General features: G+C 41.5%; 1 protein-coding gene across 1 annotated transcript; it reads left to right on the top strand.

The window, feature by feature from the left end:
* The first annotated feature begins 61 nt into the window (after nucleotides 1–61).
* On the top strand, nucleotides 62–14,108 carry HMMR (hyaluronan mediated motility receptor). Its single transcript, XM_071570028.1, has 18 exons — nucleotides 62–143; nucleotides 1,749–1,847; nucleotides 2,415–2,491; nucleotides 3,293–3,373; nucleotides 4,048–4,236; nucleotides 4,501–4,587; nucleotides 5,142–5,242; nucleotides 6,309–6,383; nucleotides 6,768–6,946; nucleotides 7,767–7,915; nucleotides 8,212–8,426; nucleotides 9,025–9,141; nucleotides 9,774–9,932; nucleotides 11,067–11,219; nucleotides 11,326–11,425; nucleotides 11,668–11,844; nucleotides 12,375–12,537; nucleotides 13,182–14,108. Exons 1-18 carry the CDS (start codon nucleotides 101–103, stop codon nucleotides 13,196–13,198), a joined length of 2,181 nt encoding a protein of 726 aa, XP_071426129.1. The 5' UTR covers nucleotides 62–100; the 3' UTR covers nucleotides 13,199–14,108.
* The last annotated feature ends 88 nt before the right edge of the window (nucleotides 14,109–14,196 follow it).

Genomic DNA, 14,196 nt, shown 5'->3' with positions numbered 1-14,196 from the left:
GAGAGGAGCGGGGCAGCGGGCGGTGATTGGTTGGAGGGAGCACGCGTAGCGGCCGTTGGGCCCAGTTTGAACGGCACGTCCCGGGGTACAGAGCGCGGCCATGGCGGGAGCGGCGCCCCGAGAGCTCCGCAGCGTCACCGCCGGTACGTGTGGCCTGGGGGCACGGGCACCGGTGGAGGGGGCACGGGCACTGGGGGAACGGGCACCGCCGGTACGTGCGACCCGGCTACCGGGGGAACGGGGAAATGGGCATCGCCGACACGTGCGGCCCGGCACGGGCACCGGGGGGACGGGGGAATGGGCACCGACACCGGGGAAACGGGCACCGGGCTCCTCGGGAGGCACCGAGCCCGTCTGTGGTGCCCGAGGGAACGGGGGCCTCCCTCACTGCCTGGCCCCCCTGTGAGGAGCCGCCCGGAGCGCCTCAGGACCCCCCGAGGCCTCGCAAGGGTCTCCTGAGGAACAGGATCCCATTCCGTGCCCTCCTGGCAGCCAAGCACAGCTTTGCGGGGTGTGTGGCGTGCGCGGTGACCAAAGCGGTGCCGGCCCTTGGACAGCGCGGAGAGGGGCGCACAGAGCGGGGGCTGCGCTGGGTGTGCGGCTTCTCAGGGAGCTTTGGCTTTACCTGTTGCTTCTCCCTCTGCTGCCATCACCTGTTTCCGTGTCAAATGGAGTTGCTCTTTTTTGCAGGAAGCTGAACCGAGTAGATAAGCATTTACTGGGCTTGGGACTATAACCTGAAGGGAAGTTCTGGCCACGTTGGTTGTTGGTCTCTTCTCCCAGGCACTCAGCAGTAGGACAAGGGGGCACGGGCTCAAGCTCTGCCAGGGGAAATAGAAGTTGGAGATCAGAAAAAAATTCTTTCCAGAGAGAGTGCTCAGGCATTGGAATGGGCTGCCCAGAGAGGGAGGGGATTCACCGTCCCTGGAGGTTTTGAAACTGAGCTTGGCCGTGGCACTGAGTGCCATGATCTGGTAAAGGGTCTGGAGTTGGACCAAGGGTTGGACTTGATGATCTCGGAGGTCTTTTCCAACCCAATCGATTCTATGATATAAGTGAATAAAGGACTTGTAGCCATAGTATTTCTATTTCCCTTAAAATTGCTTAATTTTTAAAGAAAACAGACAACAACCAACCAAACACTTTATTTTCACTTTATTTTTTTTACAAAAGCTTAAGTAACTTAGCTTTTTGAAGGAAAGGTTATTTGGAGGCAAAGTTGTTCACTAATACTTAGTGCACCAGGAAGCTTTCATTAAAGAACTGCTCTCTACTTTCCTTACACTAATAGTGTCTCAAAAGATTTTTGCCTTGATTTTAGGCAACAGTATCTTCTAAACTGGAAAATGATTATTAAAAAAACAAGTGAAGCTTGCTTTCTATTTTTTAACACCTCAGGTTGGCTTTTTCACCAATTAGCATTAAGATCCTTTAACAATTTGGGGTTTTTCTTTATGGAGGTTTATGTGCTGCTGTTGCTAATAAAATGCCTTGCAATGTTTGTATATGTAAATCAGTTTGTTGTTTTATTAGCAGTGTGATAAACAAACCCTTTCCCCCACCATGTGACTGTGTATTTTCTTTGTGTTGTGGGGAGGTTGAGGACTGAGACTGCAGTTGTTTGGGTTTTTTTCTTTTTTTTAAAGTGTATTTAACTTAAATGTGTTGCCAGTTTCAACTCACTGAAGTTGCAAACTCTTGTCAATTACCTTCATAGTTCTTTGTCTGTCTGAAAATCTCATTTCTAGCATGTACCCCTCTGCGTGGATCCTGTGGTGTTAAACCATCAGGGGAAATGAGAAGTTTGCTGTCCTCTGGAGCACGCCAAGGGACTGGGAGTCACAAGAGTGAGTAGTCATAAAAATCTCACAGAACTCAAAGATGTGATACCTTTGAATGCTACAATTGTTAGTGCTGATGTGCTGTTACTGCTTTGCTGTTCCGAAATTGGTCTCTGCTGAGGAGACTCGCTGCCTTCCAAAACAAGAGAACAGCAGCTGTAAAAACAGGTCTAACTGAATTTTCTAAAAATAGCTTTAAATGTGACTTCTGCTAATTAGAGGGGCCTCTGGAGGTCAAATAGATGACTTAACTACTTGGTTTTAGTGATATTTTCCTGGGCTTTTCATATCTACAGCATCCCACAGCTGAAAACTGACACAGTGGATCTGGATGGGGGGGGAAGCTCAGCAGCAGCTGAATTCTGAAATCTGGCTGTCATTTGGCAGTCTCTCTCTGAACTTTGTCAAGTGCCCAGATGATTAATGTTGAACTGCCTGATTGCAGTAAGAAAGCAGCTGGTGGTGGGTTTGAAGTGGGTAGTCTGATAACCAGGTAGTGTCATTTGTACACTGAGTCAATTAACCTCATCTAGTTTGGTTAAATTGCCCTCCCTGTACCATTCGTTTCTGCAGGTGAGTCCAATCTGGGCAGTGAGAAGAGTGCACCCACCCCTGTAACTAAAGGGAGACTCTCATCCCTTGGATCAACAGTAAGACTCTTCTGTGGTGTCTGTAGCACTGTTCTATCCCAGCTAAACCTCTGACTGGTTAAACCAAAGAGCTTCTTCATACAGTTACTGTTAACCTACCCCAGTGAGCCATGGGACACATTGTTGTGCTTGTATTCTGTAGTGATGAAGCAGGAAAAATGAAACTGCAGCATCTGTGGGAGTTGTGATGGCTCCTTGGGACTACAGAGCAGCTTAGTTTTGGTGTTACAGGCATTGAATTTCTTTTGTTCTTGGTCACCATGTGATTGTGGTGTGGCTGCTTCTTTTTAAGGAGATTGTGTTTCTGTTCCTGCTTTCAAGGGGTGGAAAGGGCAGAGGAGAAACCTGGTGGTGAAAGAAGCAAGGATGGGATGGTACTGCATGAACATGAGCAAGAATATGGATTTGAAGATGCACACTTTAACAAGTTGAAAAATGATAACCCTGAATTACTAGTCTAATTCACTACTATAGATGATTTAGGATGAAATTTTGCAAACAAACATGTGCTTAAAGGTTAAAGTGGTTTCCATGAAGTTTAGGGAGCGTTAATGTCTCCAACTTTCTTGATCTCCTTCCTGTTTCAATTGTTATGAGCTGTCCCTTCAGAGTTAGTCTGGTGATAAACCCCATCCTAACCTGATACTTGTCTGTCCTTTGTGTGGGAGAGAGAGAGGTTTGCTTTTTATTTTGTGTGTATCTTTATATGAAGGCACCCAGTCTTATATTCAACTGTGCTGTTCAACTGCTGTGCACCTAGAGATCAATTTAACTTATTTCTACCACATCTGTTTTCCAAAGCCAGGTAATGGCACTGTGAGGACTAAAAGAGATCTTATGCTTATGAGAGAGAAAAAGAAACAGAAGGCACTGGAGAAGGAGGTATGAATATGTTTTGGGAGTGCATTCCTGTTGTATTTCCCGCTAACCATAATAAAAAATACAAGCTGGCATACAAGTAGTTTGCAAACAGCTCTGTGCAGAGCAGAGACTGTCAGATATTATGGGATGTACAAAGCAGTGGGTTTGCTAATGGGATTGCATTAATTAATTCCTGCTCGGTGCAAACAGCTACACTGTCAGTCTTCTCAAAAAGAGCACTGAGTCCTGTGTCTTGTACCCCCAAAAGGTTCTATTTTATTTTACAACTATTAGCTGAGATTTTTGCTTAGTCATTGTTACAATTTTAAAGTTTGAAAGGCAGCTTAAACTGTATTTAGTACAATTCCCTATACTAATTGAGCCTTGTGTCTCACATATCACATTGTTGTCTTGTCTGTCACAGCAAAAGAGGAGAGTTGGCTTCTGTTGCAAATTAAAGCTAAGATTATTCTAACTTTAACATGTTGGGACTGTAAATGTATGGTGTATAATAATGTAGAATTGTGGTGATTCTCTTATTTCCTTCCTGTGAATGACAGAGTTAAAGGTACATATTCTGAATGCAAGTTAATACAGTATGGATGCTTATGCCTGTGGTTTTCTTGGAGAGACTAAACTGATGATGTTATTTAAGAGAAATGAAAGTAGTGAATAAAATAACTCTTTTGTTTTAGATTCGTGCTTTAGTAAGAGAACGTGGAGAGCAGGACAAAAAACTTCAGGCTCTGGATGAGGATTTTGTTAAGATTGAAGCAAAGCTGAGTGCTGCAGTTCAGGAGAAAACATCTCTTTCAGCAAATGTTACTTGCCTGAAAAAACAGCTTTTGGAACTAAAACGAAGCAATGAACTACTAAAGTCAAAGGTATTCAGATAAATAAGTGCATATTTGCTTTGCCTTTGCTGTTATTGAGCTCCCTGGGCAAGAGGAAGCTTTGGGAGCTGATCAGCATCTGTTCTGACATTCCCTGTGCCCCTTCATTGCCACAGGGATAGAGCATGTCTGGTTTGGAATCTTGAGCATTTCTCTAAACTCAGAGTGGGAGGGGAACACTTTGAAAGGCTTTTGTGAAGAGTAATTCATGTTGAAGGAGTTAAGCTTAGTGATTTTATATTCTTATCTATCAAGCTGTCTGAAGATGGTGTGCCAAAGAAAATGAGCAGCCTGTGCATGGAGTTAATGAAGCTCAGACACATGAGGGATGCCAAGGAAAAGGTAGGACTGTTTGTGCTGCCCAGAACAGCAATTCTAAGCTGTTCAGGAACAAAGAATAAAGGGCTTGGCACAGAACTGTAGATCCTATGTTGTTTCTGTCCTCAACTTTGTAGTTTCCTCTACTTTCTGTAGAGTGAAAATAAGGAATGAAAGATCAGTTGATGAATGATCTTGATTTTGCTGATCTGCAGAGTAAATCTGAGTTGAAGGAGAGAAGCACAGGAATACCTCTGGTATTTCTGTCATTGGTATTTATAGTGTTATTAATGCCAGTCCGGTCACACTATAAATGTCTTTGAGAACCAGTGATCATAAGTATATCTGAAGCTCTTACATGTTTGTATTTTTTGGTGGTGGTTGTTATTCTTATAAATGGCTGATAGCTTTACAGTGGGATGCTTAGGATCACGTTTAGTAGAATATCAGGCATTGCCATTAACCTGTAGGGATGGGTGGGTTTCAGTTTACCACTGTCTCTTGGCACAATGGATTTGGTATTTTTTAATAAATCTCATTTTAATGTTGTTATGTGTTGTGGGTTTTTTATTTTTAAGACTGCACTTGCAAAGCAGGAAAACATGGAAATGAAGCTGCAGGAAGTGCAAAGGAATCTGGAGCATTCAAAAGGAAAAGTGGCACAGTTAGAAGAAAAACTGTAAGTAGTAGAAAGGGACTTGACTTGGTTGACGTGATATCATCTAGCTGTGCTTACATGCTTATCCCTTATAGTAAAGCAAAATAGGGGCTGTCTGTTGAGGAACAGACATTGTCAGCGTTGCTAACCTGGAATAAATGTGAGAGAATGAAGTTCTAAGAACTGTGCTCTTATAAAATGGCCAAACCAAACATTGTTCTTGTAGTCTATTTAAGCTTCTTCCAACAGACAGACTGTGTAATCTCAACCTCTAGTCTTCCAGTGCAGCATGGGTGGGGTTGTCTTGGGTATGGAGTGGGAAGAAAAGGTTTGTTCATTTTGGAGCAAGACATTCATGTAGATTGGATACTTCTGACTCTTTAGACTACTGAGTTAGGAATAAGGAAAAATGAAAAAGCATCAGAGCAGGAGCTGAAATCCTAATTGAGCAGCCAGGCATTTCACACAGGATGCCTGGACCATGTGCATGTTCTCCAGAGAGGGGCACTGAGGAGCCATCGTGCTGCCCTCACAGTTGCTTTGTGGGAGACATGTCCTCTGAAGAAAGGAAACTGCAGAGTGGCTTGACTTCAGCAGCTCTGTGAGACAGAGACTGAGTTCTACATCAGCACTTCCTATTCTGGCCAAATAATGTCATTTACTGCACAGGAACGGTGCACTAATGCATGGGGTGTTCCTGAGGATGGTGACCTGCGAAGGATGAACTAATGAATATATTTTATGTCAGTTTTGCATGAGTGGCTCTGCAGCACTGATTTGAATGCTGAAATACACAAAGCTGATTGTGCAGGGAGTGCAGGTCATAAAAGGGAGGAAATGATAATTTGCTACAACAACTGCGTTGTGGTTGGCATTGTGAAGTTTGTGGCATATTGCTTGTGGTAGAACAGGGCTCAGCATCTTTACTACAAATGAGAACACAGTATGAAACAAGTATGAAAAGGGGGTAGAATCACCACTTAGAGCCAATAACAGTTTGTCAGCCAAACAGGATTATGAAAAGTGTGTTACTGTGTAGCTCTGAGTTCGCTTGTGTGTGTCCATCATAAAAACTTCCTGATTTTAGGTCTGCTACTGCCAGAGAGAAAGTTGAAGAGAAATCTGACATTGAAAAACTCCTGGAATACATCACAGAGCTCAGGTAACAACAAATAGTTCTCAGGTTGGCTTGGGGTAGGTAAGTTAAAAAGTGGTAAACTAGGCCCCATTTATGACTGATGAAGTAGAACCCTGGCAACAGTTACAGAGGAGGGAAATCAGGTATTTTTGCACACAGTGGAAAGAAGTTGTAAGATACAATTTTAATTACCTTTCTATATTCCTTTTCTGGGCCAAGCAATAATGTGGACGAGTTTTTTTTATCAGTGTGAACCAGTCTTACAGTGCAGAAACTTGTGTCTGGAAAATTAGGTGAAGGCAGTTTTCCTGTTGGAAACCAGTAGTCCTAAGTGTTCTTCCTTTGTGTTGAAGTGTAAGCTTCAAAACGAATTTCAGTAGTAACAAGTACCTGAATTTTCTCCTACAGCAGTGTTGCAGAAACAGCTGAGAAATACAAACTGGATATTGCTCAGATGGAGGAGAAACTGATGAAGAAAGACCAACATATTGAGATCCTGAGGGATACCCTCAAAACAAAAGAGGAAGAATCATGTAAACTGATGAAAGAACTTAATGAAAGGTGTCAAGTGCTTGAACAAGAAAAAGGTAATTGTTAGTACTTGTACACTGTTCCTATGTGGGATCACTGACATGTCTAAAGCATCTCAAACAGATTGGTTCTAAAATGCCAATTTAGACTGGTTTGTTCCAAGTTAAAAGTTGAATCTCTGAACTCCAGCTGAAAACAACTGTGCATGTTTTTAACAACAGGGAAATTACCTCACATCTGGCATGTGTAATGTCTGATTTGGTGTTTCCAGGGAGGGGCACTCAGACAGTATAGAATGAAAATAGTGTGCATAGTAGGAGTGTCTTTAATCTGAAAGGTGAACATTCAGAAGTTCTTGTTCCTTACTCTTCATTGCAAAGCAGTGAAATATTGTCTGAATTCCCTGTTAGCAGCTTGTGCACAGGTTCACTGAGGTATTGCCAATGTCTCAATTGCCTTCTTTGCCTCCTTAACCTTTCTGTCCCAGTACCAGCAGCTCTGCAATCTGAGACAGGTACTCAGTTCTCTGCACCACTTGTCTCCTATGTGCTATTGTTATGTGGAAGAAGCTTTGTGGAAATCAAGTAGTTGTTTTTCCCCAGCCATTCTGCTCTTCTGATGAAGGGTCATGGCTAAATCCAAACATTCCTGCTGTTAAAAATTATTTTCAAGTGCTGTCCTTTGAGCCAATTTTGAGGTTTCCAGATGGGTTTAAGGTGCGGGTTTGTTTTATATGGGGTCTTTTTGTATGTTTTCATTTTTTTCCTTTGCTGAATTACTTTAGAGCTGGAATGGAAGTACTATTAAGAATAGATACTGTAGTTCTTTGAAAATGAAGAAGGAAATTTGTGCTATATTGACAATTTCTCTATGCAGAGAAAGAGTTGTCTGAGACTAGAGGAAAATTCCTGACTATGAATGCTGAAATAGAAGACCTGAAAAAAAAAGTTGGTTTGGAGGAACAAGAACACCAAAAACTGCTTCAGAAACATGAGGAGGTTGTCTCACAGCTGCAGCAAGAGAAGGTAAATGCAGACTATAAATAAGTCTAAAAACACACTAATCCCAAGGAGTGGCACTAAAGGTTCTGGTTTAGGCTATGCATGAGATGGCTGTATTAACAGTGGGATGTATAAGAGGGTGCTGGCCAGCAGAAGCTGTGTGGTCCAACAGCTCTGAGCCATTGCTGGTATGATGGATGTTTTGGTTCTTCCTATAGCTTTTACCTTATTCCTGTGATGTGAAGTTTAAACACTGCAAATTAGCCTTTACTATCTAGAAAAGCACTGGTAGTTTAAAATCTATGGTATTTGCCATGCAGGAGTCATCTGCATCAGCACAGCAGAAGTTACTGGAGTTGCAGAATGAGGTAACAAGTGAGAGACTTCTTCTCCAAGAAGAGCTGAATGGTACCATGAATGAGCTGAACAAACTACATGCAAAGGAGAAGAAAGCTGGAAAGCTGGTGAAGCAATTGGAACAAGAAATCAAATCTCAAGAACTTGAACTTGCACAGATGGAAGAAAAATTGAAAAGGTTTGTGAAAAACTTTGTGATTTTAAAACTTTGAAAGGAAAAAATGTTAAATCAGTAGTATAAACAAAGCTTCTGAGTCCAATTCAGATTTTAGAGACCTGGGCAGGTCTAAAGTTATTTCTTACTGGTTGTTGATGATTGGTAGGGTTAGATCTCATCACGGTGAACAATAATTTGAATCAGTTTGACAGTGTCTTAATTTAAAACTATTAGCTTGTTGAGATTTGCTTGAAAGGCTGGTACTGTTGTGCTGTGACCTTGCTGTGCAGGGTAAGCTACATGTGTGTTGTATTGGGTGTTTATGCCCTGGAGGGGCAATGACTAACAAAGATTTTCAAGCCAGTTTCTTCCTTTCATGTATTAGAATTTACTATTAGGTGTTCAGTCTATTCTACAGCTGTCTTGTAAAACATGGGAAGAGGGGAAAATGCTTATTTGTATCTGCTCTGAAGATTGTGCTTTAGTATATGGGAAATTACTGGTTTGTCACAAGCCTGTAACTGATAACAGCCTTTGGTACTGTGTTTAAGCACACTGTGTTTGGTACTGTGCTTAAGGATACTTCTCCCCAGTGTGGAATGCTGCATTTTTATTTCAGGAAGAATGCTGAGTTGGAGAAAGTCAATGAAATTCATAGGAATGCTGTGTTGCAAATCCAGGAAGAGCATAAGCATACACTGCAGAAACTTGGAGAGACTGTTGCTGACTTTGAAAGGTATTGAAGTTTCATTAAGATACAGGCAACTGTAATAACATATTCAGTATCTAATTGAGGAAACTGGATAAACATCCAAAATGTAACCAGTTGGAGTATTTAAGTGCTCTTGAATCACAATGTAGTTAGTGATGATGTTCTCTTTGCACTAAAATCTTTTGCAAAAAGACTTCTTGTTTAGGCTCCAAACTTGCACTGAATTCAAGATTCCTACAGTTCTTGTGAATCTTTTATCTCAAAATATGTGAAAAGTGGCACTGTTATTGCTGGGTATGTATGGCCCCTGTGAAGGATCCAGTGGGATATTTGCCAATGCAAACTGCAGGCAGTAGGTCTTTTGGTATTTAAGATAAGCTCGACACAGAAGGTTTTTTGTGTTTTAAAATATCTACAAAAAGATGAAAATATCTGTATCACAGAACTTGTCATAGTGTTAGTGCTCGTGGCTTTATGGAATTGTGTTGTGGCTTGTTTTTTACCTTTGGATTTACCAGGGCCAGGACACTGTTGCATCTACAGATTATAAAATCTTTGGTATTTGTTAGCATATATTGTTCTTGTGAGGCCTGAACATACAGGTCTGTATTTTGCCTGAAGTAGCAAGATCTTTCTTATTTGCATTGTAATACCAGCTATAAGAAGACAACAACTGAAGAAATAAACAGCCTTAAACTGGAGAATGCCTCCCTGCAAGAAGAAGTTGCCAACCTAAAAAAAGTAGGCCAAGAGAATCTGCAGTTGCTTCAGGAAGCAGAAAACAGTAAAAACAAAGCAAAAGAAGAATGTGCAAGGTACTACACAGTCTTCCTTAAGCTAAATAATGCAAACTAAGCTTGCCTTTCTAACTAGAACTTACTGTGGTGCTCCACCAGGGAAGATCAGCGTGTGGTATAAGCTGAAGTTTCTTGATTTTTCCCAGTGCAAAAGGTTTAAGATACTGACAGATAAAATGTATTACATTTATATGCATTAGGAAACTTTTGCCTGGATGTGAAGCATAGAGGAAAAGGAAAATACTTGAATGAAATTTGTTGGACTATTGTCATTTTCAGAAATAGCAGTTACAGTGACTGCTCCATGAATCAGATCCGCAGGGGAGACAAAAGCTCAATGCAGAGCTCAGGGTTCTACTCTGAATGATGTCACCTCAAATTCTGCTCAGAAGCAGTCCAATTAACCATTCCTGAATTGTCACACTGGTGATGCAAACCAAGGTCCTCTCTGGCTAATAAGATGTACCACAGTGCAGGTGATGAGAAGTAACACCCAACAAGTTAAGTTAGGCTACTGACTGGGGACAGGCTTCTCTGACTGTCTAACAGCAGTTTAGTGGTCCATGTTTCTTTGTTTTAAAACACTTGGGCTGGTTAAGATGTTGCCCTTTTTCCTCCTCACCTGCTTATTACTGCTTTTAGTTTCTGTTATAGCTGAAAAAATAAAACTGAACAGTTATTTCCTTGTTGATTTGCTGATTTGGCAGGGAAGGGGCTCTTAATCACTACCTAGTTGGTGGAACAAACAGCTGAGGCTGAAGAGGGGAGGCAGTGCTTTCAGTTGTAGGGTTTTTGAGATCTTGAGTACATCCACACTGAACAGTTTGATTAGTTTCTGCTTGATAAGATCTCTGTGTGCAATGTCTAACTACTAAACTATCTCTGCTAAAAGCTGCTGGCATTGAACAGCCATAAATGAGAAACGTGACTTTTCCTTGCTTTAAAAACAGTGCCTGCTTCTTCATAGGAGAAGTTAAATATTGTACATCTTAAACTTGATTGCTGTCTGTAGTATTGTTTTCTCTGTGGCACTGTTTGTGTAAACCTTTATTTCAGTTCTAGCAGCTTTTCAGTCATGGTTACTTGTGTTTTCAAATTTGGCAGAGTTTAAAAAAATAAAGGTTCATTAAGGAATGATGATATTTTCCTCAGGATGCTTTTAGAAGTCCAAACCAAGCTTGCACTAAAAGAAGCAGAAACAGAAAGAACAAAAGAATCTTGCCTTGCACAAATGGCTCAACTTCAGGAAAAATTGGAAGAGCAAACTGAAGATCTGAAAAGGAAACTTGAAGCAGAAAGATCAAGGTGACTTACTCAAACTAAACCTCCATATTGTGGCACATCCAAGTTATGTTGGGAAGTGCTGAGAGCTAACAATGAACATAATGAAACTCCACTTCTTGTTTTTTAGGAAAACTGTAAATGAAGATGTGACCTCTAGTTTGAAAAAAGAGATAAAGACCTGGCGTAATCTGTATGAAGATTTACATAACAAAACTAAGCCTTTTCAGGTGTGTTGTGAAGTAGGTGTTTGTTAGTGTCTGTTGACTTTTGCAGTTGGCTCAAGTTCTACTCTTAAGAAGTAAATATGCTACTTCCTGTTGTAAGGCATTTATTCTGCAGTGCTTTCCTAAGTTACTACCCACTGAACCACCTGGTCCCCTTCCCAAACCAATCTTCCTGTGTAGATCTCAGTTCAGTAAAAAGCTATGCTTAGTTTAAAGATTTCTAAGAAATTCAGTTTGTGTTTCAGCAACAACTGGATGCATATGAAGCAGAGAAGAATGCCCTCCTCCAGGAGCACGGTGCAGCCTGGGAAGAACTGAATAAACTGAGTGATGCCTATGCTAAACTACTTGGCCACCAAAATCAGAAGCAAAAAATTAAACATGTTATGAAGCTGAAGGAAGAGAATGCCAACCTGAAGCAGGTTTGTGAAATGAAAAATTAGAAATCTGCATGTTATTAATGTGCTTGATGCCTTTATTTATTGCTCTAAATATTTATAGACTAATCCTACAAGCTGTTTACTTTCTATGGTTCTTAAATTCCATGCATGAACCAGATTAAAACAAACTACCAGCCTCCAGAAGTGCCAAGAGAAACTGTTTTGCTCTTGACTGAATGTATGACATACAGAGGGATCAGCAGTGCAAATAACTACTCCTCTTAGTTTAGTTGGCTTTTCTTACCACTTTTGGAGGTTCTAAACTTAGTAAACTAGCTGGTGAAAGGAGCAGCTGGAAGTTTCAGACTAATGTACTGCTTAGTGGTGTTGCAAAGCAGAGTGCTGCTGGTTTCTCCACACTTGTGTGTTTGGGTTGGCTTTTTAATCCCACCAGTAATTGTGTATGTATGTTTAGCATTGGGTAAAATGTTTCCTTAAGTAAATGTTTAAGATATAAGAGGAGGCTCTCCTCCTGTTCTTACTCTAACTTCCTAGTATCATGTTTTCTCTAGGAGGCCTCCAAACTGCGTGCACTGCTAGTCAAGGAAAAGCAAACCAACAGACATCTTCAGGAGCAACTGTGTGCAGTACAGGGCATTAAGCGTTTTGATCCTTCCAAAGCTTTCCAGTGTGATAGCAAGGAGAATATTCCTCCAAAAACCCCTCTTAAAGAAGGTAAGTTTAGATACTGATGTAGCTGTCTCTTTATGTCTTAAACTTAACCAGAGGGTAGGAGGGCTGCCTAGTTTGCTGTGTTTGGGGAAGGAAGTAGAATGGCATCTCTTGTGTTTCACAAATCTTGGAGGCTGCATCAGTGGGGCACTCCCAGTGTGCAGTTTGCTGTTGTGATTTCCAGGCCAGCTCCTTGCTGACTGAGCAGGTGCTGTGCTGGGTCAGACAGCAGAGCCATTTTCCTTCTGTTCCCCAGCTCACCGGTGATGAGGTGACAGGCAGTGTCCCCTGCACAAGTGGTGGGATACAAGTAGCTCAGCCAGAGCTTTGTGCCCTGGTTCTTTAGCTGCAACCTGTCAGGACCTTGGACCACTGTAGGTATTGAGGAAATACCCAAAAGGCCTGCAGATAAATGTTGTGGAGTGGAGGAAAAGCTGGAGAGAGCAGAGAGGTGCACTAAGCAGGGTAGGAGGCAGGGAGTGTGGGAACCAGACCTTCAATAAAGAGTCTGTTCCAGGGTGTGAAATCTCAGGTTGCCTGTTAGTTGAGTGTAGAGCCTTCTGCCCCCACAATAGACAAGTAATTACTTGATGGGGTGGGAGCAATAGGGGGAAAACCCCAAACTTAGTAACATTTTTCTATTGCAGGTAATAAAAAGATTTAATGCCTTCTTGGTATTAAGAAAATAAAAAAGCACGGATACATTTGTATGCTACAGAAGACTGCAACAGACTGCTTCTTCAGGGTGAACTTGGCTGCTGTATATAATACAAATTGGTGGGAGCACTAGAGAAATTATTTAAAATTACCCATTTTTAGAAAGAAAAACTACCCTTGGTTATGCTTTTGTTGAGAAGCCACAGGTGATTGTGTGTTCCTGGCTCCTGGTAACATCACTGCAAAGAAGTGTTCACTGTTCCACTTTTTTGTTGTGCTGACTCTGCTTTGTTTTGGACAAAGCAGCTTAAGTTGGGAAAAGGTGAATAATCACTGGCAAATAAGATTGCAAATCAAATCCGATTTCTTGAAAGCTTTGGAGGTTTTTTGCATCTGTCTCATGTATACAATTTTAAATGATACTTGTTTATGGCTACTTCAATACCAATGGCAGCAATAGTGCCAAGAGACCCTTTTCCCTCTGTAGCCTACATAGTATAGAACTGATGAAGGAAATGGAACTGTACACTTAGTTTTATATTCTCAATGGGATCTATGCTCAGGACAAGCTAATTTAAATCCTGGAGCAGGTACTGCAGCTGTTGAGGATTTTCTGGTCAAGGTCAAATTGACTGCCTGTCCCTAAATGTTTGCATGCTGTGGCTAAGGTTGGTGTCTTAAGTGCAGTGTCTGTTGGGAATGCTGTGCTCACTGGACTCTTAAACTGCCATAAAGTCTTTGTGGCCAGCTCTTGGAACTGATCAGTGCTACAGGGACAGAACTTGTCTCAGTTGAGTGGGAGGATATCACTGTATATACATGCATTGTACAGACTTGAATTTTGGCAGGGGGAAAGATTCTGTTTAACTGGATCTAAAATTAAGCATGTTTTAGCACAATAAAGTTTTTAAACTGAAGAGTTTGTGTATTTTGTTCACAAGCCAGGGATAAAAGCCAAAATTAAATCAGGGTGACTCAGTGTTCTTTGTTCTCTTGTCTTCCTAA

Source organism: Pithys albifrons, chromosome 15 (assembly GCF_047495875.1).
Source record: "Pithys albifrons albifrons isolate INPA30051 chromosome 15, PitAlb_v1, whole genome shotgun sequence".
Lineage (NCBI taxonomy): Eukaryota > Metazoa > Chordata > Aves > Passeriformes > Thamnophilidae > Pithys > Pithys albifrons.
This window is presented reverse-complemented; position numbering and strand designations above follow the sequence as displayed.